The sequence below is a fragment of the Battus philenor genome, unplaced genomic scaffold (genome assembly GCF_028537555.1).
Source record: "Battus philenor isolate CCGP_79_NKW_IND1 unplaced genomic scaffold, ilBatPhil1.0.hap1 SCAF_3, whole genome shotgun sequence".
Lineage (NCBI taxonomy): Eukaryota > Metazoa > Arthropoda > Insecta > Lepidoptera > Papilionidae > Battus > Battus philenor.
The window spans coordinates 7,157,291-7,181,732 of NW_027181693.1; the positions used below are offsets into that span (position 1 = coordinate 7,157,291).

The window sequence follows — 24,442 nt, forward strand, 5'->3', positions numbered from 1 at the left end:
CCCGCACGCCCCCGTGTTTTGTCTCCTCGTATCTCACGAAAAGTGCGGCCATCTGTGTGATGCAATAAGGGTATCTAGCACTTTCCACGCCAACATCCAAAATAGATTACCGCGGATTATATGCGGAAACATTTCAATAATATCGACGCACAATTTTTATAATTTTAAATCTCGTCGAAACTCGCGTTCACTTTATGAATGGACGCTAACGTTGTATTAAAAGTACACAAAATGGACATATTAACATTCGCAGAAGTTCGGCATATTCAAAGCGAATACATACAATATTCTTATACTCGTTTTAAAAATGCTGACTGCAATTTAATGTATTCGGCACATTCGACACTTTTAATAACATTGTATGTATAAAGTAGTGAAAAGGTTACAATTTGGTGTTTTAAAAACTAAATGAAAAATAATTGTAAAATAAAGTTTATTCCATTAACTAACAATTTTTATATATATTTTAAATGTTTTATATAAAAAATACAACCAAAAGACTTGGAAATTCGGACAGTTAGAGTAATATACATTTTTTTTAATGGAAATAATGAAATGATATAATATTTACAGTCGCTAAATCATTGCAAAACGGAATCAGAAAGGGATAATTATATAGATATTTGTGGTGTCAGAGTAATGTACAAGGTAAATTCGGTTTTCTAACTAATTGTTATGACATTAAAGAGCAGTGAGTATATTTATTCCGTTAAGCTTTGCACAGATGTATATAGTTCTAAATATATCTCGTAACATATGATGCACATACATGTATTCGGTTCCTTAATATGAAATTATTTGTACTTTATACGAATGAAATCAACAGAAATCTCCTTCATTAAGCGGCTCGTCTTCTTTCTTGTCGTACACTAGCGTCTTGTAAATCACCTCCTCAAAATGCAAGGCGTTCAATCCTTTGGGTTCGGCGACTTTTATTTTGACGTCACCTGGATACAGTATTTCGCCTTTATTCTTCGTACTTCCCATTACCAGTGTTTTCTGTAGTTTATCAATACACGGTATTTCTGCAATTAAAAACTCGTTTTTAATAATGTCCAAGAAATTATAATAATTACACATTGTCTTCATATGATCAATGTAACGTTTTTAAAATTCTAAGCAAATTTTACTATCATAACCATTTAAGAGATTAGTTAATTATAATTAATAGCTAAATCACGTCACTATTTTTATGAACTAATTTTGTTTTTTGTTTTTTTTGGCTAACATTTTTTTCTTAAAGTATTTGTTTTTGTTAGAAAATTATTACGTAATTTAAATGTTTACCTGATGTAACAACCCTCTTAATAGGAGTACCAAGAGCAGCTTCTATTACTCTCACGTCCCTAACCAGCTGCTGGAATTCTGTCGGTGTCAAGGAACACACATGGTCTGTGCCTTTCATCGACTTGTCCAACGTTATATGCTTTTCCAACACCTGCAAATATTAAGAAGCTACAGAGCTTCCTGCACAAGTAAAACTTTTTGTTATTATATCGTTGATTAAGAAATAAAAACATAATTTTAACAACACATGTTTAATTTCTTCCTGTATTCTATAAAATAATAAGTTCGCCTTATAATTTCGATATAATGTTAATATATTAAGTTTTGAAAAATCATACATGTAGTTAAATATTATTAATTAATATTTTGGTGTAGGTTTAAATTGAAAATATAATTAAGAGAATATTCCATCCATCCATCCCTAAAAAATCTAGCATAACTAGATTTTTTATTGGACAATTAAATACATTTCACAAAATTTTAAAAGATTAACAGTTTTTTTTTACTATTCTATGGTCGGCGATACATTGACAGATTAGTCTTCAAGTTTTTTTCCAGTGTTTAGAAGACTAAATACCTACTATGGGTATAAATTATAATTTAATGAATATTCTGAAGTTCGGGCAAGTTCGACAACTAAGTCGAAGAACTTCCAGAAAGAACGACAACTAGCCACTGAAACACAAATGTTTATAAACACAAAAGGATTATTTTTATATTAACTTTTGATCTTTTTGTTCTGCATTTATATGCTTTGGTCTATACGCTAAACTTCTTATTCAATACTAATCAATTTTCACCTCTTTAAGACCTATCCGATGTATCTTAATTTGGACTTTCATTTTCCAATTAAGAATCAATGGTCAATGAATAAAAATACGATATCCATGCCGACAGTTATACGTCTTAACCACCCTAACACTTATTCTACGGTAATATTTACAAAGAACTTAAGATGCTTTATACAGTCCTGTATTTAGTTTGTCAAGATACGATATCGTTGTAAATACATTTCAAATGGTTGAATTTTAAAAGGGAAGACATTAAGAAATCTCATTCTTGAATATTAAAGTTAAATAGTTATTATCGATAGTTTTTTTATATATTTTCTTTTTAAATCAGAACTATGGAAAAATTTTAAATGGGAAATTATATACACTTATACACTTTACTGTTGACTACGAGTTAAAAATTGCGAAAAATCAATGTATGTACAAATAGCAGAAATTTTATAGTTATAATATATATCACTGTTACTGATTACTGGCGCAACATCGAATTTTTTTTTATTTTTATTTTATCCATAAGTAAACCAGTGAAACGGTTATACACTATTGAAAGAAAAATTTAAAACACATATATACATTTGAATATAATGATAAAAATTAATTAGCTTATAAAAGCACAGGTATGAAAGACAACCTCGTTGAGGTCTAAGGATGATATAGGAATGAGAAGATCTCTAGACGATCGCTAGAAGTGGTAATGGACAGGTCACATATCGCATAGAATAGACGGCAGCTGGAGCCCTAAGGTTCCGGATTGGAGACCATGGATCGACAAGCGCAGCTTAGGATTGGCTGTCGGAAGACGTTGAATGCAAGCCACTTCCATCCTGAAGTGTTAGAAATCTATGCGAGAAACCTATATCCAGCAATGAACGTCCTACGGCTAAATTAACGATGATTATGATTAATAATAAATAATTTATAACCTTAGCGCCCAATGCTACGGCACCCAGAGCCACAGCCGTACCAAGCTCCTGACCAGAGTATCCCACCGGCACGTCGAACGACTTCATGTAATCTTGTAAAACTGTCAAGTTGCAATCTTCGAACGGCACAGGATATGCCGAAATACAGTGCAACAGACAGAACTTCTTGTGTTGCGCCGATATTATATCGTAAATTGTTTTTACAGCTTTCTTATCCACCATGCCGGTTGATATAATTAAAGGAACATTTTTTGAGGCTGCATATTTCAAAAACAACAAGTTGTTCGAGTCTCCTGAACTAATCTTGATGAATGGAACTTTAATGTTGACGAGAAAGTCGAATGACACCTGAAAATAGATAATTGAAACCACCGTGATATATTGTTAAATAATAATATAATATATACGACGTCTATATCTACATACGAAAAATATAAATGTTTTAAAAAGTAAAAATAACTTTTCATTAATTCTATTCAGAGGATCTACCCGCGCGTCGTCTACCGGCTCATCGTTGCCACTCAACAACATGTCGGACACAACATTTTTAGAGAACAACATTCATATATAAAGAATGTACTTGAGATAGATGGCAGTTTTTTGTGAGATTTTAAAAACCGTGTGTGAGCATTATTAAAGCGGCAAGTAAAATTTCTCGGCTATTGAAACAAACTATTTTGTTCCCCAAAGCAACGAACGTAAATACGCACGTCAAGGTTACGGTGTACCGGTGAATGTACTACTTGTTTCTTCACTTACATTATACTTGAAAGAATATTTGAACGTACCATGTCCATAGCAGAGGCGGTAAACAAAATACCGATTTCTTGGGCATATCTAAATAATTCCCTGTATTGAGTTTCGTTAAATTCTAAATGTCTTTTATGCTCTTCATAAGTTTTACCCCATGAATTTGGATTATCGTAAGTTCTTTCTAGATATTTCTTTGTGAATTTCTCTTTGAGACATGTTTTTTGAAATTTTACACAGCTGGCGCCGGAATCCTGAAATTCACCAATGAACGATTATACTTGTTACCCGAAATAAATTTTTAAGAGTTTTATACAACGTATTTTAGTATCAAAATCCATCGATAAGGCTCAATACGTAGATAACTTTTGTACTTATTGGCTTGTATAAATGGCTATGACTAATGATTGTTGTTACTCGTGGATAAGCACGGGCTTATAATATTGCAACAAATGAACATACTTTAATAATAAATATGATATATGCCAATTCAAGTAAGAAATAGATATAAATTGTAGATGTATAACTAATATAATATTAACTGATATAACAATTAGTTCGGAAAATAACAAGACATTTCAAATGCTTAAGAAAGACGATTCAAACAATAACTTGGTGTGAGTGGAAAAGGTGAAAGTATTGGTTTATCTACAACTTAGAGCTGTTAGTTCATACAAGTATCTTTAGATGACCAAGAATAACAACAAATCGACGAGGGACGCGATAAGGATACCAAACGCTTTCTTTGTTTTAAGTTGTAACACAACATTGTTCGACACAATCGGTACAACGTAAAATGAAATTTTTAGTGAAATATAACTAACCTTGGCTGCTTTTATTAATTTCTTCGCAATTTCAATGTCACCTTGATGATTTTGTCCGACTTCTGCTATAATAAAACAGGGATTGCTGCCGCCAACCTTGATATCTTCTGTTATCTTAACTTCGACCATTTTCACAGCTGCTAAATGTAATCCATAAAAATAAATAGGACGATATCGGTTCCACTCGCGTTCTGGTCGCAATGAGACGGCTAGTAGGTATACACGGAAGGTTTATCGACCTCCCGCTCAGGATCGGATTGTGTAAATAAGGTCAATTTAATATAAAAGCGAGTTGCCCATTGAGCGGCTGCCACACTAGTGCGCTCGCGCCGCGCCTCGGAACCCGCTCCGCATGATAATTGATAAAAAACCAGTATGACTGTCCGCTACGATCATGACCGCACTGTCACAAGGGCGATAGCTTAATATGTGATGATAAAACTCATTATTTATTTCTCCTTCGATCGTTTTATTACAAACAAGAGTATAACAAAAATAAAAAAAAAATATATTTCACTATCGTGATGTCACTGTCAAATATATCTGAGAGTGTGTAAACAAACTGGTCATATTTTGATAAAAACTGATAGGTAGAAAAACAAGTTATGTTAAACACATGACGATTGCGTCAAGCATGAAGCGGTCGAATGTTGCGTGTGCACATTAGATACGGGTAATGCACAAGCTTAACTACGACACGAATTATTAACGAAATAAAATAATAATATATGATATTAGCACTTTGTGTTTTGTTTCTTTGTTCTTTCAGTCTCATGACATATTAAATTTGACAAGACATCCATTTTTGTCGTATTATAAAATAAAACAAAACCAATTCTGGCAATCGGGAGTCGGTTGATTGTGTATCGTGGAATGTTGAAAAATTATGTTAGCTGACGATCGGAGTGATTTTAAAAATGTTATATATTTAAATATTAAATGATATTATTGAATATTTCGTGCTTGGTGTAGTACTTTGGTATCGTTCCACCTTATGGAGTTAAATATTATAAAACCCTCTGTGGATATTCACACAAACGTGTGGAAAATTTTATTTAAATATTCTTTTTCAAAGAAAAGGTTTTATAACGATTGATAAATAGGTTCGTTTCTATAAACAATTACCTCTAATCAATTTTCAATTATCTAATTATTATTACCGTTCTTTTGTTTACCTCATTCTATCCAATGTCTCCTGTATATCGTTTAACTTTATTAATACGCATTATTTTTCCTTTTTTGTATTGCTTTAGTTTTTAATGAAAAATAGTGTTATCACAAGTAGTAGATATTGTGACTGTCTTCAACAAGGTATAAAATAATATTTGTAGGTATACGTAATGATTGTAACTACAGACAAACCGATTTCGATAAATAACATAAATAAATCACTTCAAAACTTTGAAATGTTATCGGTTGCTAAGGGCTATCCCTTTATCAGTTAGAATATATATTAATATTTGAAAAAGTTAACAATTTTTATTGTCTACAAATAGCTAATCTTAGTTAGTTTTGCCAATATATTTAATTACTAGCGGACGCGGCGAATTTCTTTTCGTTTAACATTCTATGAATGAGTAGATTTTGGATTCTCAAATAACATAATTTTTTTAGGTTAATTTATTATTTTATGTCTTGGCTGGTGGATGAACATTATTTTAATATTTAGTATCCTATTTGGGGTGTAGACAAATCAAATAACACAAGTCATTAAAATTGATTTACACGGTTTAAATTTATAAATGATATAACACGACTACGTTGCACTCGTAACTTTGCTAAGTAACACGTATTTTAAAGGACCTTTTAAAAAATAAGCAAATTAAAAAACGTACATGATGGAACGCACAAGATTTAAAAAAACCTTTTACGGAGCTTATAACACAACAATATTTTATGTCGATCAACAGCATTTGTTGACATAATTACAATGATAGACTTAAAGTACAATGTATGCACATATTACTTGTTTTGACACAATCAAACGACTATCAATAAATATAAAATATTTATTTACAGCGTAACTGTTATTTATTATTATAATTACATGCTCGTGTACCAAGGTTATAAGCTGTCGTATATGTATTGATATAAGTTTGTGGAATACAAACTTTCGAGTAAACATCAGGCCCGTCTTCATTTTAAAATTAGGTATTTTTGCTGTATTTATCAGTATTGTGGACTTTTCTTAAATAATACAATAAACTGATCTGATAAAAAGACGATAAGGAAGTCATGAAAGACAAAAAAAAACTCACAAAGTAAAACAGGTATTTTAGTTGTCAGGCTGAGTGCTACTTCGAGAGACCGTATGTCCTTCACCATTTCCTGTAGTTCCGCCGGCAACAACGAACACTTGTGGTCTGTGCCCTTCATGCTTCTGTCCAGAGTCACGTGCTTTTCTATTATCTAGATTCATATTTAGATTATACAATACAAAATACCAATTTAGGAAAAAGTACTTAATTTTGGAATCTTTATTTAACGTTTTTATTATCGCAAACACCTAAACTATTGATCATAAACAAAATATTTCAAGTTTTAAAATGCTTGACAAAGAATTTATTTGAAACAGTCGATGGCAAAGCGAAATTTATGTTTTCAAATGTCTATTAAAAATGATTCTTGATCTTTATCACTGAACACATTTTACTCAGCGCAAAATTTGCTTATCAGAGTATTAAATAGAAACTCGCTATTTATTTTATTAAAGATTATTATAAAACAGTCAATTTTAAATCTGTATGTAACGTTTTTTTTTTATCACCAACGGCTAAATTTGTGGTTATACACAAAATTCTAAGTTCAACTTTACAGAAACAAAAAAACGTTACTGAAAAGACGCAAAATTTTTCATACAAAATATCGATTAAAATTGATCTTTATAATTACACACACAATTCTCTCAATATAAAACATTAATTAAATGTACCGTAGCCGGCAATAAATATTGCACTTCGACTTTTGGAAAGAGACAATCGGCTAATTTCGGCTTCCTAGAGCGTTATCTCTGTCACACGAAATACAACGACTGACAAAACGTGACACAGGTAGTGTGGGAAAGAGATAGTGCTCTACAAAATTAGACGATTGTCTCTTTCCAAGGGCCGATGTGCAATTTTTATCGCCGGGTACTGTATATAGTTTTTATTTATAACGAGAAATTTGGGTTAGTTAACAATAGCATTCTTGTAGTGCAACTATAACGCGCTTTGATATAAAGTGTAAATATACGATTAGTAATACAGCGAGTTCAGATTCAGTAACAGTAGACATATTTTTAGATGCATGTTCAATTAAATATTCTGGTTGTTTTGATACTCACTTTGGCTCCTAATGCTACTGCCGCTAATGCAACTTTTATCCCCAGTTCATGACCAGAGTAACCCACGGGTACATCAAAACAGTTTCTATAGTCTTCTAATACCTTTAGATTACAATCTTCGTAAGGGGTAGGGTAGGCGGATACACAATGCAGCAAGCAGAACTGTTTATGATGAGATGATATAATTTTGTAGATGGAGTTAACAGAAGACTTTCCTATCATTCCGGTCGATACGACCAGAGGAATCTTTTTGGAAGCAGCGTAGTCGATGAAAACAAAATTATTAGAATCGCCGGATCCTAGTTTTATAAACGGAACTTCTAAACTTAATAAGAAGTTAAATGATACCTGGAAAAGACTCGGTAATAATGTTTGAACTTGTCTGACCGGAACCGCTGTACCGTGCGTACAGCAGTTCCAGTCGGACTACTGCTAAACGATCTATGTAATATTAAATAAAAAAATTATGGTTTTTATACTATAAAGTAGTAAGGTGTGCGAGGTGTATAACTCACCATAAAAAATACCCGCAATGTGTAATATACCACTACTCAAACTTTTGGTCATTTTTGATCAGCATAGATAACGACATTTTTTCTTAACAAATTACTTCCTATTTAAAATATTAATACAAAAAATGTTACATGAACGCCTTATAAAAAGTTTAAATTCTATAGTGACCGCCAAAGGCACTTCTCATATCAGGACACATTTCAGAACCCTCTTTACTTTATGTTAAAGAATGCCATTAGATTTATTACATAAGGGAGTTGCAAGTGGTCACTTTAAATGATCCTGTAATTTTCACTTGCATAAAAATAGAGCTGATAGGGCGCCGCATTTGGTTGGTGAACGCTGTATACAAATATAAGACAATGGGTTGGCATTCCGAGAATTAAGATATGAATCTACAAGTAAAATGTTACAGAATCATTTAAGTAAATGAAAAGACGCATGCAATGCAAAAGAATGAATGTATAATAACGATAGTAATGAGAGGGGTACCATGTCCATAGCAGAAGCAGTGAACAAAATATCAATATCTTGTGCGTATTTCAACAGTTTTCTATATTGATCCTCTGTAAATTCTAAAAATAATTTATGTTCACCGTATGTCGATCCCCACGAATTACAGTTCCTATAAGGAAGCTCTAGGCAAACGTTTGTAAATTTTTCATAAAGGCAGCTCTTTTGAAACTTAACGCAATCAGCGCCTGCTTCCTGGAAATATACATATTTCGCGATACAAATTAAGCCATAATTATATTTATTCTTGATTTACAATTGAAATACTTGTCTAATTACTTCTACGTTGACCGGTGAACGACCAGCGCTATTTGGTATTATGTTGTAAATAATCTAAAATGCTCTATCTATTTTCTAAACTCAATGCTGTTCTTTTTTTTTGTTAAAAAAAATATGTATATTATAATTTAACATTTATTAGCAACTAGCAATTTCGTAAAAGTGTAATAATATTTTAGGAAAATGGATAGCCTAAAAAATAAGTTGCAGAGGCCATGTTCTGCAGTGGATTTACAGGTGAAATAAAATTAAATAGAACCTTATTATTTAACAAAAATATACATTACTATACATCAATATTACAAAGCGACGGTAGAACTATAATACACAAATAAACATGACATTAAAGTTGATTGTTTACAACTAAAATGTATAAAAAAAATTTATTAGTTTTATTTTATTAACTCAAAGAAAATTTTAGTGTTATTTTATATTAGGTATGAATATAGTCACCGACTAACTATTACCTAACCACTAAAAGCGATTTAGTGTAATTTACACTGTTTTGTTTGGCATAGATATTTTAAATCCGACAATTTTTTTATAGGAAGGAATGAAGTTTTAACATTAAAACACTTCCATTAACTTTTTATATCAATGATATCAATAGGTATTGTAACTATTTTGTTGATAATTTTTACTTACCTTTGCTGCCTTTATAAGTTTTTTTGCGATTTCGATGTCACCTTGATGGTTTTGACCAATTTCAGCAATAATAAAACATGGATTATTGCCTCCTATTTTAATGTTTTTTGTTATTGAAACTGAATTCATTTTACAAAATAAATAAGGCTTTTGACCTTTTATTGAAGATTATTTTTTATTATACTAATCTTTATGGGTGTAGGCAGGGCCTCTAACTGCATTAAACGAAGCAAATTATTGGTTATTAGTTACCAGCATCGTAAAATACGAAATATTTATTTAGCAACTGGAAGCATATAGATATCTTTTACTGTTTTATTATTTCATGTGATATCGAAAAATAACCGGTTTTTTTAATGCAACGCAATTTACTAATATAGAATCAATTACAAGAATTATTAGTTTCCGTTATTTGGACACGATTTAAAAAGCCCAATCGAACGAAAGATATATTAATATCTTACTGTAGAAGTGATGATTCAAATTAAAATTATGATACAGACCAGCAACAACTTATTAGAAGTGTTGAATAAAATAAAGTTTTAATTTGTGTTGTTTGGATTCTGTTTACACGTCTGTTAAATATAATAGAGAGAAAAAGAGAACCGATTGCAACATATAACAGAATTTATTGTACATTATTTACATAATTTCAAAAATCAACAATGCAGTTATCATTTGCCGGTTGCCCTACATGAAGCTATTTTAATAATGTCATTATGGTTTTTAAATCTGTCACTCAAAGCACGATTCACTTTCGACTCTGTAACTTTACCCAAAAAGTTACATATATATCGCCCTGCTTCATTCAATTTAACCAAATCGATGTCAGTATTTACTCCAAGTCCATATAAAAAGTACACAACGTCTTCTGTAGATAGATTTCCTGTAGCCCCTCGAGCATATGGACATCCACCAAGACCTGATATAGATGAGTCTACAGTCTTAATACCAAACTAAAAAAAAAGAGATTTATAAATAAAATTGTCATCATGATTCTCTTGAGAATTTTGATAAAGCATAATTTTGTGAGTTTTGAATATAAAAGCAAATTTTACGTAATTAATGAGTTACAATAAAATTTCTCCTTGAAACTTCTTAGTAGATGATTTTGTAATATTTATATAAAAACCCAAGAAAAAAAATTATTGAAATTACAAGTGTAATTTAGATTGTAAATCACATTATGCAGCATCAATTAAATATTATTTTTTCATTATCTAAAAGCGTATGGCCTTCTTTACTCTATTGTACACCAATAGATATAAAATAAAAACAAAAGACGCAGAAAAATATAGTATAAAAGGTCTTCTTACCTTGAATTATTTATATTGTGCGTTAATCAACATAAAAATTGCAATTATATTTTATTGCAGTATTATTACGTATAAAAAAAGAAAGTTATTGTATAACAAGAGAACTCACTAAAAACTTCACTATTTTGTCATACATTTTAATTGTATTGAAATGGTAACTTTTACGAAAAATATTAAATGATTTTACGATCTGAAAATATCTTTGACAGATTTCTTAAATGTTTTAGATGATTTTACCTCCAAACCAGCAAGTAAGTTACATAATCCTTGACCATAGGTATCATGGAAATGTAATGCCAGATCCTTAGGTTTGGCAACCTTCAAAACTTCAAACAGTAGTCTTTGAACAGAGCCTGCAGTTCCTACTCCTATTGTATCACCTAATGATACTTCATAGCATCCCATCATAAGCAGCTCTTCGGTTATCTAAAATTGATATTAATAATTCCAAGTTATTTTTTAACTAGTTGATTTACCAATATAATATATTTACTTTATGCTACTATAACTGATTTCAAAATTAATTATTTACACATTATTATTACACAAATACTACAAAGTATATATTTAAGGTAGACCTTTTGCTGCACAAATATAACCTTTAAAGAATCTGCATTCCATATGTTTGTGCATGAATTCATAAGATAGTTGCACATCAGTTTTAATTTCAGAAGACTGTAGATACATTCTATAACAAGAATAAGTGCTGTATCAGTAATATTATTTTTAGTTCAATGATGAAAAATGGAAAAACCTATTAGGCCTTTATATTTATGATTAGCTGTGCTTATGTATCTAAAAAAAATGTTATGTATAAATTATAACTGACAGCAATAACTGTAAACATTTTCAGTAAGATAAGATAATGGCCAAGTTTCTATGAGCACACAATATGACAAAAGTCGAATTAATTACTAATATATAAAAATGTATCTTAGAGAGCCATATTATAGACAATGTGCATTATGACAGTTCATGTTTTTATTTTACCTTTGCTATTCCTTTGGGATTGACAGGACCATCGTAAGGGCAGCCTACCACACATGAAATATAGCCTCTCACTCTCAAACCATCTTTTAAAGCTTGTTCAGCTACTTGTTTAAACCGTTTCAAACCTTCTTCTACGGAACAATTTAAATTTTTTTGAGAAAATCCTTCAGAACCAGCGGGAAATATTGCAATTTCATCTATATTACACTTTATCTGTAATACATGATTAAACATCAATTATTTGTAACATACTATAAAGTAAATTGCATTGATGACTTTACAAACTGCCTTTTATTTTTCATATTATTATATCAAAATTCAATTCTTCAAATTAGAACAGAATACATATAGTATTTAATCATGGATTCAAAAAACTTACAGCTGATTCATAACCCTTTAAATTAGGTACAAGCACAGGATAATTTACACCCGGAGTTCTCTTGAGTTTCTTCATTACATCCATACCATCACTCATTTGTTTAACCCATTTAGGGCTTACAAAACTAGAATTAAAAATTTGAATATGGTTTTTATGGGTGTTATTAGGTAAAGTAACATTTGCAATTTATTTGTAAACATATATATATACAAATGTGAAATAAAAACAATTTTAAATCACCTTGCAGATTCAATATTTTTGATTCCAGCTTCTGCTAGTTTGTGTATGAGTTCAATCTTTATATCCGTTGGTACAAACTTAGATTCGTTTTGTAAACCATCCCTTGGTCCAACTTCGTAAATTCTAATATCTGGAAGAGTACTCTGTAAAAAAACAATTGCTTGATAAACGAAAATTTTATCGAATGTGGTAACTTATAAGAATTACAATAATTTTAAATATAATTTAATTTTTACATTTCCTCATTATCACTAGTAAAAGATAATTAAATTATACACAGTCCAATGAATAGTCTTATCAGGAGGCAAAAGCCACTATTAAACAGGAATAAATGTTAAATTGAAGCAAATGTGAATTAAAATCTTGCATAGTAAATATACCCCATACCAGCCTTCGAATAAAATGAAATTTATTTATAACTTCTAGCCACGTAGTTTTTTTAATTACATTCATTTTATTTTTAATACTTTCTCAAACAACTAAACAGTCACTCATAACAGGTTTTCTTTCAACAATGATTTGCAAATATAATGTTTCTGAGGTTGGTTTAATCTTATATTTGTAAACATCTCTTATCAGATAAGTGATTTTTCTCATGTAATCAAATTCAAATGTAACTTATTTAAAAAGAATATTTTGAAATATTTCATTTGGTCTAAATAAGTACTTAATAGCCGTACGCTAAAATTAAGAAAAAGTGAAATTTGATGAAAAATTTAATGTTGTTCTGGAAAAAGATTTGAACTTAAATATTTTACTCTATATCAAATCTTTCTCAAAATAATTTTATTTTACTATTTATAAAATCTAAGAAAAAGTTGTTTTATTTTATTCTATACCATTAATCGGTTTGCTTATTCGTGAAATTTTGTTAACTTTTAATCCATATATGGTAATAGTCAAATAATTTGGTTATTCGCGTATTTATTGTAATAATCGAAGTAGGTATAAAGCATTTAAAGCCTTTTAAAAATATGAATTTATTTGTGTAAATAATCATTTTGAGATAAAGAATGAAAAAAAATTAAACGTCGTTAATCTGTCACTGTCATCGTTACTTGTAATTGGTTATTTTACCGGGGAATTAAGTTTTAATCGACTAAAGAGTTTCAATATTTTTAGTAAACATGGGTAACAGTTGTTTCATTATTTAAACATTAAATTATTGCATTATTTGATGACATGTACTTCATAATCCTATTTGTTTCAGCGGTAAACAGTGCCACGTCTTTCGTTTTATCTAGTATTCTCACCCTCCTCATATTTTCTGGAATGCAAATGTACAAACCATTATTAGTTAAGTCTCCGATAACAATTATATTTGGAGGTTATCTTGGTTCCCTGATGTTTATGTTTATCACTACAGTATCCTTTATCGTTTATATTCAACTATACACATTATTTAGCATCAATTACTTAAATATAAATATTATTTCATTGATCGATCTAACTTTTAATAATATGGTTCTATTTCGAGTATATTAAAAAATCTGTAGAATATTATTAACTTACTGTTTTTTCTTCAGTTCAAATTGTTATTATATACAAACATCTTACAGATCTATTAATATTGAATGCTTTAATTTCGACCAGGTCTGTTGATGCAATTAACGAGTCATTGTTAATGTTATATCTAATCTATAATTTTTTCCTTAATGCATTGCTCAGGCAGTTGGTAATTTAGAAGCAACATTATTTGGTAAGAATTTTCAGTTGAAATTGCCAGAAATTGTCTTATCAATGGCAATTTCACTAATAGCGGCAGGTATGGTACACAGAATTTGCTTCACAACATGGTGAGTTTAAGTACATTATATTAGAATATTTTAAATAAACAGTAGGTAAAAAATTCAATTCAAAGTTAGTGACACCCTAGATTTAAAGTTAACCGAAACTGATTCCATTATTTATTGATAAGTGAGCTAATCCTTAATAAATAATGTCTTACTTTATAATAAATTCTGTAAATTTGTCTTTAAGTTAAATACAGGTAGTGACAAGAGAAAAGTTATATTAAGAATTTAAACTAAACAAATGTTTCATATAGAATACATGAGCAGCACAATACTGGTGATTGAGGATGTTTTTGGGGAAGATCTTTGCCCTGCATTAGGCTTCTTTGGGCCAAAATGATGATGATGTTGATGATATGTACCATTAAAATTAAATAAAATACATTCATGAATTTCAGTGTGTAAAATTTTTTTCCATAGAGAATAAAGGTGTGTTAAATTTCCTATAGCTTAAATGTAAAACTTTTGAGCTATAATTATTTTAGATTATTGTCCAAAGTTGTAGGTAATCAAAATAAATAGTGTTTAATGTGATTTTTATTTCATTTGCAGCCTTATATTTTCACTTATGACAATATACTACATGAACAAGCTGTCACAAAAGACTTATGCTGCTACAGCACCGGTTACTGTTCCCACCAAATCTCGAAGACATAAATAAATATTACATTTCTTTTTATAATTGTAACAATAAACATACAATTTTGTAATGGTTTTTTATTATTAACTTTATTAATCATTTACTTTACCTTTTAATAAGTCATTCAAATAAAATAGTAAAATATCATATATATAGCTTATTATCTGTATATAAATATTGCATTTAAAATAAAGGGACAAAATAATGAATAACTATGTAATGAAATGGACAAGTCATCACTTCCAATCGCTTCTTATCAAAAGCTTTAGTCAAATAGAGTAATCGAAAATTTTGACTGATTACTGTTCTTTCAAATAATATCTCCTTTTTATCAAAATTTTTACAGCTATAGATTTCAAATAATGTAATTACATGCTAAATATACAAGTTTGTACTACAAGCCAACTAACTGAAAATTTGTTTTTAAACATTGAAAATATTATATAACTTATATAACAATTTCTGTTAATGTTTCTTTTAACATCTTTGTGTTAACAGAAAGAATTGTAATAATACTTAGTACGTTTTTATTTTCTCCATTCCACTTTCCCTCCCATTCTTCAATTTTTTGAATTGCAGTAAAGTGCCATGTATAATATAATAAACATGTTTTTTTTTTATCTAACACTGCTCATAAAAAACTTTATAGTGAATACAAATATTTAACAATGCTATCAATTAATACTAGATTAGTGTAATGGCTTAAAGGATGTACTTTCTCTAATTGGTTTTGCTTCATAGTGCATATTGCAATGAATATAATAAATAAAAGTAAAAACAGAAAACTTGCCAGGTGTTCCATCTTAAAATTATTATAACTTGTTAGCTGTCATTAGTTCCCAATTTTTTTTTATTTAACATATGGAAATTGGTAGGGGTAAATGTTTCTTTATCAAATATTTAGGACTTAGTTAAGCAATTTCTACTTTTGTATGTAGTTGATTTCTATTACGAATTTTCTATTCACTTGTAGTTAAAAAAGTTTTCACTGTACTCAGACTACTGAGGTATTAAAGAATAAAATAATTTGTGAAAGATTGTGGAAGTTTAAACTATATACAACGGTATGTTGTTAATAAGGTATCAAAAATGTAATGTAAGAGTCACAAGTCTAGATGAATATATTAAAATATAATAAAGGATGTCTTCTCTCTTTTACCTAAAACCTTTTATACAAAATAAAATTCCAGATCATATCATAATCTATCTTGTTTAAAACATTTAAAATAAACTTGTGCAGGAAAATATTAAGAAAAGGCAGTTTTATTTTTATTAATCAAATTCTTTTTATTACTCTGATTAAAGATAATTTTTCAAACTTACATAGCTCTTAACTTTTAAATATATACGTAAAATACTTAATAATTTAAGAGTTAGTAGTTTAAATATCATTCATAAATAGGTTTATATTAATTAAATGATGATTTATTAAAAAATAATGAAAAGACACAAGCAAAAATGGTGTTTCACTAATATCAATAAATTTATTATCTTTAAGTATCAAAAAATCGTTCGTATGTTTACGTAAAAATATTTGGGACACAACTCGCGACTATTTACGTGGCAGTTAATTTATTTAATTACATTCACTGTTTACATTAACTTTATACCAACTTCAATCAAACTAAAATCTTTCATGAAACAATTATTGCTTACATATTATCTAGTATTGCACTGTAAGCACTTTGAACTTAATCCTTAATGGTAAGGAATATTTAAATATTCTTAATATGATTATATTAAAAACAAGATGGTGAATAGTAATAATGTATCAACAGCTATTACTAAACCATCTTGGCAGTTTTATGTATACACTGTATAAGAATCAGAAAACCCATTTTATTAATATGTCTAAGTATGTTTTGGTTAAAATATGTTCTTAAACTCTTAAACAAAAATATAATTATACCAGTTTTAGGAACTGGTGTAGACAAGACAATGATTAACTAGTTTTATGTTATACAAATTGCATTTATAGGATTTTCTTTTTGCTTAAATGTTAAAATGTTGGACCGCAATTGAAAAGACATTGGAATAGTTCTACACATATTCTTAATATTAAAATGTTATTAGCTCTCTTATTTACATTTTTTTTTAGATTACAACCATTAATCATTATTTTTTGTTCTACTAGCTCATGTTAAACATATATGTAATTAGAAAAATGGCAAACATCATTTTGAAACAAATAACCCCACAAAAAGAATATGTAATAAATTAATTTATAAAGTGTGTCTATTCTACATTGCTAAATATTGAAAGAAAGAGACTTAAAATTTGGCACTAACATAGATACTCTTATTTTTTACGTTTGTAAAGAAAGGTTTGAAATATGAGTGATGAGTATAAGTTTTAAATAAAGCTTTATAATTTTCAAAGTATTGTAATACATTTATGTTATAAATCAATTTTGCTATATCACAGATTCAGTCAAATTTATAAGGCACAAGGTGATCAATATAATGTTATCGTTATATTAATTGGAATACAACACTTAAGTGGTTTCAACCATATTGACTACAGAAAGATGAAAATAAAGCCTTAAAGGTATCTCATAGTATTACTCTCACAAACTGAAGCAACCACTGCCACAATGTAGTAAAAGGTTCATTAGTTTTTGTATGTTATTGTTATATAACTACAGAATAGTAATATTGCATACATAAGTATTCCTTATAGTACATAAACAATAATGGATGGAAAACCCTGCTATCCTATAGAGTTATTTAATAAAGTAATTATTATAACACAATATTTCACTTATAAAATAGTTAACATGCATTATGTGAGTTACATAACTTATTTGTTTCTAATGTGCATGCTGTTGTTTCTTACATAAGGATTTTGTAAAATTCTTGGAGTTGTTTCCATTACTCGCAGTAATAGCTCATCTAAATAATTTTCTAAATCTTTGTTCTTCTTTTTCTCCACTTCAGCATCTTTCTGCAGATTATATATGATTACAATTAAGTCTTCTCTTGTTTTACCATCAAACTGCTGTAAAACTGTCTTTGGTATGTTATTGAATGCTGGATTGATTGAATCTTCTTCAACAATATTTTCTTCACCTACAATTATGCGTTCCTCCAATAATTTCTTAGGTTTAGTATTGTTACCAAACTTTTTGAAGAACTTCGGGCTGGGCTTTTCTTTCAGAGAATTTGGACTGTCCAGCTTTTTATTTCTCTCAAGACTTGATGATTTTTCTCGGTCTATAGTAGTCTGACTATTTGATTTACGTCTGGAATAGAGTTTTTGAGACCATTCATCATTTTTATCTATAACTTGTGCTGGTAGCTGTGGAGGAGTAAAGGTGTCTAAGCTAAGGCGAACAGGCTTTTGCGGGGCTAACTTATCTGGAATTGCCAAGCTGCTGCTTGTAGATCGTCTTAAGAATTCACCACCACCAAGATTCTCTAGTGAAGCATTGACAGGGGAAGGAGTATATTTATGACCCCGTGGTAAAGTGTTAACATTGAGTGAACTTCCAGAACTTTTGTGAGATAGATCATCAAAAGCAAATTCATCTTCATCTTCACTAATTACACCTGGGTCTGCTTCACCTGCTAATCTTTTTGGAGTTGAATGGTCCGGAGTCAATAAATTGGGCACTTTGAGATTTCCTATACTTCCACCAAGTGAAGAGGCATCACTTTTCTTGTCTTTCTTTGTTAGATTCATTTTAGATCCAAGGTTCTTAGCAAATTTCTTAATACCTTTACGTTTTTCAATGCTTCCAATACTCATAAGGCTTCCGCCTACATTTTGCGCTAAGCTGGACAGGGAAGATTTATGTTTCTCTTTTTTAGTAAGATCTGTGAGACTTCCTTCTTTCACAGTAAAACCTATTTTAACTTCAAGATCTCCTCTTTTCTTGTCATTTTCTTTTCCGGTTTTTCCTTGTAATGTGTACCAACGATTTCGTGGACGTTCGTAAACATCGAGGTCTTTTAACGGAATCGATACCTGACCCAATAAATGATCTTTAACAAAATCCTCGTCATATACTTTTAAAACAATTTCAGCAGTATTGCCATGGGATGGAATTTGCAGTTCACACTCTTCTAACCATTCTACATTCTCCGTAGCTTTGTGTTTCACAGAAGTTTGAAATTTTTCTTTGCCGAGAGCAATAGTAACGAAACAGTTATTTGTCCCGTTTTTCCCTTTTATTATTAATCCTCGAGCTCTTTGAACTGTTACCTGCACATGTGTCGGATCCCACATTTTAATATAATAAGCTAATCTGAAATAGCTATATTTGTTTTTGCAAATTACAAAAAATTAACACACAATCTAAGATGTCTTGTTCTCTACTTTCGTCACCATTTGTGTTTGTGGAATTCCGTTCTTCAGTCATTCATTACTCATTTTCATGTCGTTTAAAGTTGCCATAGTAAAAATGGATATTTGTATGCATTTTTTAAGTATATTTCTTCTAATAATAATGTCGACGGATATGTTATTTAAATTAACCTATAGTAATGTGTTTAGAGAATTCGTGTTACTTAGAAGTATATAGTCCTATATATATTCTTTATGGTATCGATGAAAAACTAAAACTAGTTTATTTAATAAAAAATATTTTGAATCCGTCAAAGTATTGAAAGTACAGAAATATTACCTATATTGGTAACTGTAAGTGATAATTATTGGAAAGATAGTTTCAAAGTACAATTTTTTTATTATATTAATTAACTTTTACAAATGCGACAACTAGATAATTGATATACGTATAAAGAAATTCTTTTGACAGTTCGTTTATTTTCTATTATTACAATGATAATGATCAACAGCAGCTTACTCTATTTTAGAATTTTTAAGATTTTTTTATTTATATCAAAGTAATATTTTAGTGACGATAAATCTCAGACAAGCATTTTTTTCGAAATCTATTTGGAAAACATCAATTATGGTTTTTAAGATAACGTAGGGGTGAATATTAACTATGATAATAGTTTGTAAGGCTAGCACGATAGATATTATAGTATGGTCTAAATGAGTCATGTTTCTGTAATATTTTTATCACTTTAAATATTTAAATCCTAAATTAAAGCACACAAATACATTATTGTATTTTTAGATTAAAGTGATTTAAAAGAAAATTTATATTTGTTTAGTTTGCAGCGTGAAGGCAATAAATCTAAAGGGTACGGGAGATACGTCAACTGGTAGGTTGACTCTTAGAAATTTAGTCGCCGCCATGAAGCGTTTCTTTGGTGTTGATCGCGCTTTGTGTGTGCGAGAATATTATATAAATGGTGATTCGGCGACTAAAGCATGTAGGAGGTTTTGCCATATACGAGGTTTCCGCCACGTAAACGACGCACCAAGCATTTCTCTCATACGAAAATGGGTTAAAAAGTTTGAAGAGACCGGTACAACATTAAATAGACCAAAATCCGGAAGACCAAGGTCATTAAGAACTGTAGAAAATGTGGAGAGTAGAAGCGTGCACTTGCTTTAAATGTGCATAGATCAACATTACACCGTATTTTGCATAAGGACTTAAGACAAAAAATGTAAACATGGTCTCAATGTAGACTTGAATACCGTAAACTTTCCAAACTATGTATATGCAAAGGAATCATTTCTATGCTGCCAAATAAGCTTTTTAGGAAGCACATCCATTAATTTTATTTAGCTTTCATATTCAAATATTTATGTTCAAATAAAAAATTCAATGCTAAATTAATTACAATATATCTTTGGATACGTTTAAATTAGAGTTGTAACTCAAGTTCTCATTATAAACAATATTCCCTTTAGATGAACTAAATATATAAATGGATTTCTCCTATTAAAAAAGTGTGTAGTTTCTTGTCTTCTTTGAGTGAATAAATTGATTATGTGCAATAAATGTTTTATTATTATTTTTAATTGAGAATGAATTTTTGGTTATGTGTAGGTTTTACGGTTTTCCAGAAAGTCCAAAAGGTTTTTTTGCAATTTTAAGATTTCAGAAAATTGCCGGGGCATAGTGCTTCTAGGTTAATCAAATAAATTGGCATACATACAATCATGTAAAATTACGATTTGCGACTTTTTTCTTGTTAGCGTCTTAAATGTGAAGTTTTTGTGTGTAAACCAAACTAATTTGAAAAAAAAATCGTCATGAAATGGCCATCCAAGTTTACATACCAAGCCCTTAAAAAAACATTGTCAGTGTCGCAAGTGTGAAAGAAATATATGTGTTTTTTATTATGAACTAATAATAATTAAATGTTTTCTTGTTAGTTCTCTAGGTTTTTAGTCTCATCAAAAATAATGTTTCTATGCATTTATTAGCTTTGCGCATAAAAATTGTGTTTAAAATTGGGTAAACAAGAAAAATGTTAAATCTCAAAGAATCTTCATGTGTGGAAAAATTATTTAATAGATTATTATTACAGTTGATCCCATACTATAAGTCAAATGTATTAGAAGGATAAAACCATTGCTTTGTAATTTGTCTCTTGTTTCAAATTTCTATTTAAAAAAGTAGTAGAAAAGTATTCAGTGGCGTACCTAGAACTTTTGCCGCCCGGGGCGATCTTCAGTTTGCCGCCCTTTTTCTATTATAAGTCAATCAAATAGTGGTTTTTATAAATTAGTAAATAAATAAATAATTATAACATTAATAAATATTAAGTTATTTAATCAATATTTATTAATACACAGAGTAAATTTTTTTAGACATATTTGTATGCACTCGTAATTATATTTATATAATATCTAATCTTCTAGCTTTCACACTAGAAAAATCGTGTATAATGCTCTCAAAATTTATATTATTTGTAATTTTTTGTTCTATTGACAAAATTGCAAGATTTTGTAGTCTTAATTGACTCATTGTAGAACGAAGATAATTTTTTATCAACTTCAATTTTTTGAGAAGCTTCCTTCGCAACTGGCGACACTGATTAAAATTGTTAAAAAAATTCTTAACAAAATTACAATGTTGGGAACAGAATTTTTCAACCCATACTGCTGATTAAATTTGAGCAGACCAAGAGGGCCCTTCCCCCCGTTTTTCTAATGTTTTGCCTCTTTTTTTAGTGTAGATACAGCCATAAAAACCTGGATCCTTTTTCTTTCAATATGGAACTGTTTTTCATTAATGTCAATCAAGTCATTTATTTGACATTCAAATTCTTCATTTAGTAGGTTACACGGTATTATACACGAATATTTTCTTACAAGGCCATGCAACTGATCGAAGCGTTCCTTTATATCCTTTACAATTCTGTCCATAGATGAAAACATTTCTCTTCGTACTTCTTCTTGTAAGGATAGCCCCACGTCGAATTTTCCCCACTCATGTTTTTTCGCCTTCTAACTCGACGCTCAGTCGATACCTCCAACTCTTCACAAATTATTTTGGCTGCTATAACAGCGTTTCGTACTAGCGTATCTCTTTGTTCCATGAAATGTGTTTGCAAAGAATTTAGTTTTATATGGCATTGGTAGACATTTAACCCTTTTACTTGCAGGTATTTTTGAGCGTCCTTAATTTTCAAAAGGACGGGTTCCCATAAATGAAGGTAACATAGAAAAGAAAAAGATTGCATAGAATTGAGTAATATTCCAGCATCTGATCTCGTTTTACTATTTTCTTCTTCTAATGATCATAATAATCATTTATTATTCAAGAAAGAAAATAAATTTGAAATGAATAAGTTGTTTTTTACAACTATAAGTAAATACAAAAAATGCCGCCCCAAGGTAAGTGCCGCCCGGTGCGGACCGCACCCACCGCCCCCCCCTAGGTACGCCACTGAAAGTATTCATAAACCCAGTGGCGTAGCTAGGGGGTGGCGAGCGGGGCGGTCGCACCAGGCACCACAAGCAGGGGGGCACCAAAGTTGAAAATAATTTTTTTAAATTTTTTTTTAGTGATGAATAATGAAATGTTAAAAGAAAATGAAAACCATTATTTAAAGTAAATAGCATAAAAAGAATATCGAATTTTACTACAATTGAGCTAAAAAGTTGTTAAATAAAATGAACATAAAAAAAGTAAAAGGTTACAAATTATAATATACACAGTGTTTAAGCCTTTCATTCGCAAAACAAGTGTTTTTTTAAAAGGGCCCTAAATCACAAAACACATATCTGTGTTCATGAAATATACAAGAAGATATATATGTGTTCAACATTTAAGGACATGATCCTCTCCCTTAGTGTATAAGCCACAAAGATGGGTTCATATAGGGTTCCAAAAATTCTGGAAACACATTTTTGTTTTATACAAAAAGGGTGAAGATCATGTCCCTTTAAGAAAAAAAATTATTTTGATTTCTTTAATATTTAAAAGAAAAAAAACAAAATTGAGCTTCGGGTTTTTTACTATTTTATGGGCAAAAAATAAAAAATTGTACCAAAATGTAAAAAATATATAAATAAAGAATTTAGACTCTTTAGGGGGAGGGGGGGCACCAAGCCCCAATCTGCCCCAGGCCCCAAATACCATAGCTACGCCACTGCATAAACCTGTTATAGCAACCATATGGTGCAAATTATATATATAGCCTTCATGGGGACCTTTGCTTGTAATGTCTTCCTAAGCAACAGAGCTTGTTAGTCACTAGTATTACCGACTAGTGTCGGGACTTGTCCCGGATATCTCTTAGTTCCAGTTTAGAGACATAAATTAAGCGCCTTTAACGCTGTGCTCCCATTAGAATGATAAAGCCGCCAATGCCAATAAGCAAACATAGTTTGTTAATGACAAATACCATCATACAACTTTTATAAAAGTAAATGTACAATTAAAAAAGAACCAAACACTAGCAAGTAAGTACAAGCGCGGTCATATCATATCCCGCATTTTGAAGGTACACGGTAAACTAGAGTTCAATTTTTCTATTTCAATACTTCTATTTTTAAAACTTGGGCTTTAGGTTTTAAAAATAGAAGTATACTTAAATGGAAGTATTTAAGTATATTTAAGTATATATATAAGATTCCTTTGTTTGCCAGACACATTTATTTCAATATTTTATATTAATTGATAACGGGACGGGTAGACTAACTGCAGCCAAATACGTATGTAAAAAGTACGAGTGTTGTTAATCTTGTCTTGTCTTCCCCTGTCTCAACGATCACATCTCTGTGTCGGTGACTAGCTATACCGCGCACACCATGGATTATACCTATTATTAATAGTTTAATAGAAAAAAATAGAGATCAAAGATTTGTACATAAAACTGCTATGAGGAAAAAAAAATTAGATCTCTGAAATTTTAAACTATT

The 24,442-nt window shown here is 29.9% G+C and overlaps 5 protein-coding genes across 5 annotated transcripts; 1 reads left to right on the forward strand and 4 right to left on the reverse strand.

Moving 5' to 3' along the window:
- Window positions 1–473: 473 nt before the first annotated feature.
- LOC137926582 (sialic acid synthase-like) lies at window positions 474–4,974 on the reverse strand. The gene is made up of 5 exons (XM_068770247.1): window positions 4,576–4,974; window positions 3,790–4,005; window positions 3,002–3,349; window positions 1,288–1,438; window positions 474–1,025 (listed from the first exon to the last, which is right to left on the reverse strand). The coding sequence occupies exons 1-5, from the start codon at window positions 4,702–4,704 to the stop codon at window positions 820–822; spliced, it is 1,050 nt and encodes a 349-aa protein (XP_068626348.1). The 5' UTR covers window positions 4,705–4,974; the 3' UTR covers window positions 474–819.
- Window positions 4,975–6,331: 1,357 nt separating this feature from the next.
- On the reverse strand, window positions 6,332–9,990 carry LOC137926679 (sialic acid synthase-like). The gene is made up of 5 exons (XM_068770355.1): window positions 9,851–9,990; window positions 8,906–9,121; window positions 7,901–8,248; window positions 6,864–6,984; window positions 6,332–6,378 (listed from the first exon to the last, which is right to left on the reverse strand). The coding sequence occupies exons 1-5, from the start codon at window positions 9,977–9,979 to the stop codon at window positions 6,332–6,334; spliced, it is 861 nt and encodes a 286-aa protein (XP_068626456.1). The 5' UTR covers window positions 9,980–9,990.
- A 477-nt stretch (window positions 9,991–10,467) lies between these two features.
- Hmgcl (hydroxymethylglutaryl-CoA lyase) lies at window positions 10,468–13,326 on the reverse strand. The gene is made up of 6 exons (XM_068770061.1): window positions 13,163–13,326; window positions 12,776–12,918; window positions 12,536–12,659; window positions 12,157–12,369; window positions 11,404–11,592; window positions 10,468–10,806 (listed from the first exon to the last, which is right to left on the reverse strand). Exons 1-6 carry the CDS (start codon window positions 13,226–13,228, stop codon window positions 10,525–10,527), a joined length of 1,017 nt encoding a protein of 338 aa, XP_068626162.1. The 5' UTR covers window positions 13,229–13,326; the 3' UTR covers window positions 10,468–10,524.
- A 475-nt stretch (window positions 13,327–13,801) lies between these two features.
- On the forward strand, window positions 13,802–15,436 carry LOC137926466 (protein KRTCAP2 homolog). Its single transcript, XM_068770062.1, has 4 exons — window positions 13,802–13,906; window positions 13,986–14,140; window positions 14,444–14,571; window positions 15,121–15,436. The coding sequence occupies exons 1-4, from the start codon at window positions 13,903–13,905 to the stop codon at window positions 15,227–15,229; spliced, it is 396 nt and encodes a 131-aa protein (XP_068626163.1). The 5' UTR covers window positions 13,802–13,902; the 3' UTR covers window positions 15,230–15,436.
- A 2,424-nt stretch (window positions 15,437–17,860) lies between these two features.
- Window positions 17,861–19,543, reverse strand: Rip11 (Rab11 interacting protein). The gene has a single exon (XM_068770469.1). The coding sequence runs from the start codon at window positions 19,433–19,435 to the stop codon at window positions 18,008–18,010; it is 1,428 nt and encodes a 475-aa protein (XP_068626570.1). The 5' UTR covers window positions 19,436–19,543; the 3' UTR covers window positions 17,861–18,007.
- Window positions 19,544–24,442: the final 4,899 nt, after the last annotated feature.

Coding starts and splice junctions, on each gene's coding strand:
- LOC137926582 (XM_068770247.1), bottom strand. CDS start 4,704: ATGGTCGAAGTTAAGATAACAGAAGATATCAAGGTTGGCGGCAGCAAT. Junction 3,350..3,789: donor CCGCCTCTGCTATGGACATG/GTACGTTCAAAT, acceptor ATCTATTTTCAG/GTGTCATTCGACTTTCTCGT. Junction 1,439..3,001: donor CCGTAGCATTGGGCGCTAAG/GTTATAAATTAT, acceptor TAATATTTGCAG/GTGTTGGAAAAGCATATAAC.
- LOC137926679 (XM_068770355.1), bottom strand. CDS start 9,979: ATGAATTCAGTTTCAATAACAAAAAACATTAAAATAGGAGGCAATAAT. Junction 9,122..9,850: donor AACTTATAAAGGCAGCAAAG/GTAAGTAAAAAT, acceptor GTATATTTCCAG/GAAGCAGGCGCTGATTGCGT. Junction 6,379..6,863: donor GTCTCTCGAAGTAGCACTCA/GCCTGACAACTA, acceptor ATTTTTTAAAAG/GTCCTTTAAAATACGTGTTA.
- Hmgcl (XM_068770061.1), bottom strand. CDS start 13,228: ATGAATGTAATTAAAAAAACTACGTGGCTAGAAGTTATAAATAAATTT. Junction 12,919..13,162: donor TTCATTTTATTCGAAGGCTG/GTATGGGGTATA, acceptor GTTTTTTTACAG/AGTACTCTTCCAGATATTAG. Junction 12,660..12,775: donor AAAAATATTGAATCTGCAAG/GTGATTTAAAAT, acceptor TTTTAATTCTAG/TTTTGTAAGCCCTAAATGGG.
- LOC137926466 (XM_068770062.1), top strand. Junction 14,141..14,443: donor TGTTTATGTTTATCACTACA/GTATCCTTTATC, acceptor TGCATTGCTCAG/GCAGTTGGTAATTTAGAAGC. Junction 14,572..15,120: donor AGAATTTGCTTCACAACATG/GTGAGTTTAAGT, acceptor TTTCATTTGCAG/CCTTATATTTTCACTTATGA.
- Rip11 (XM_068770469.1), bottom strand. CDS start 19,435: ATGTGGGATCCGACACATGTGCAGGTAACAGTTCAAAGAGCTCGAGGA.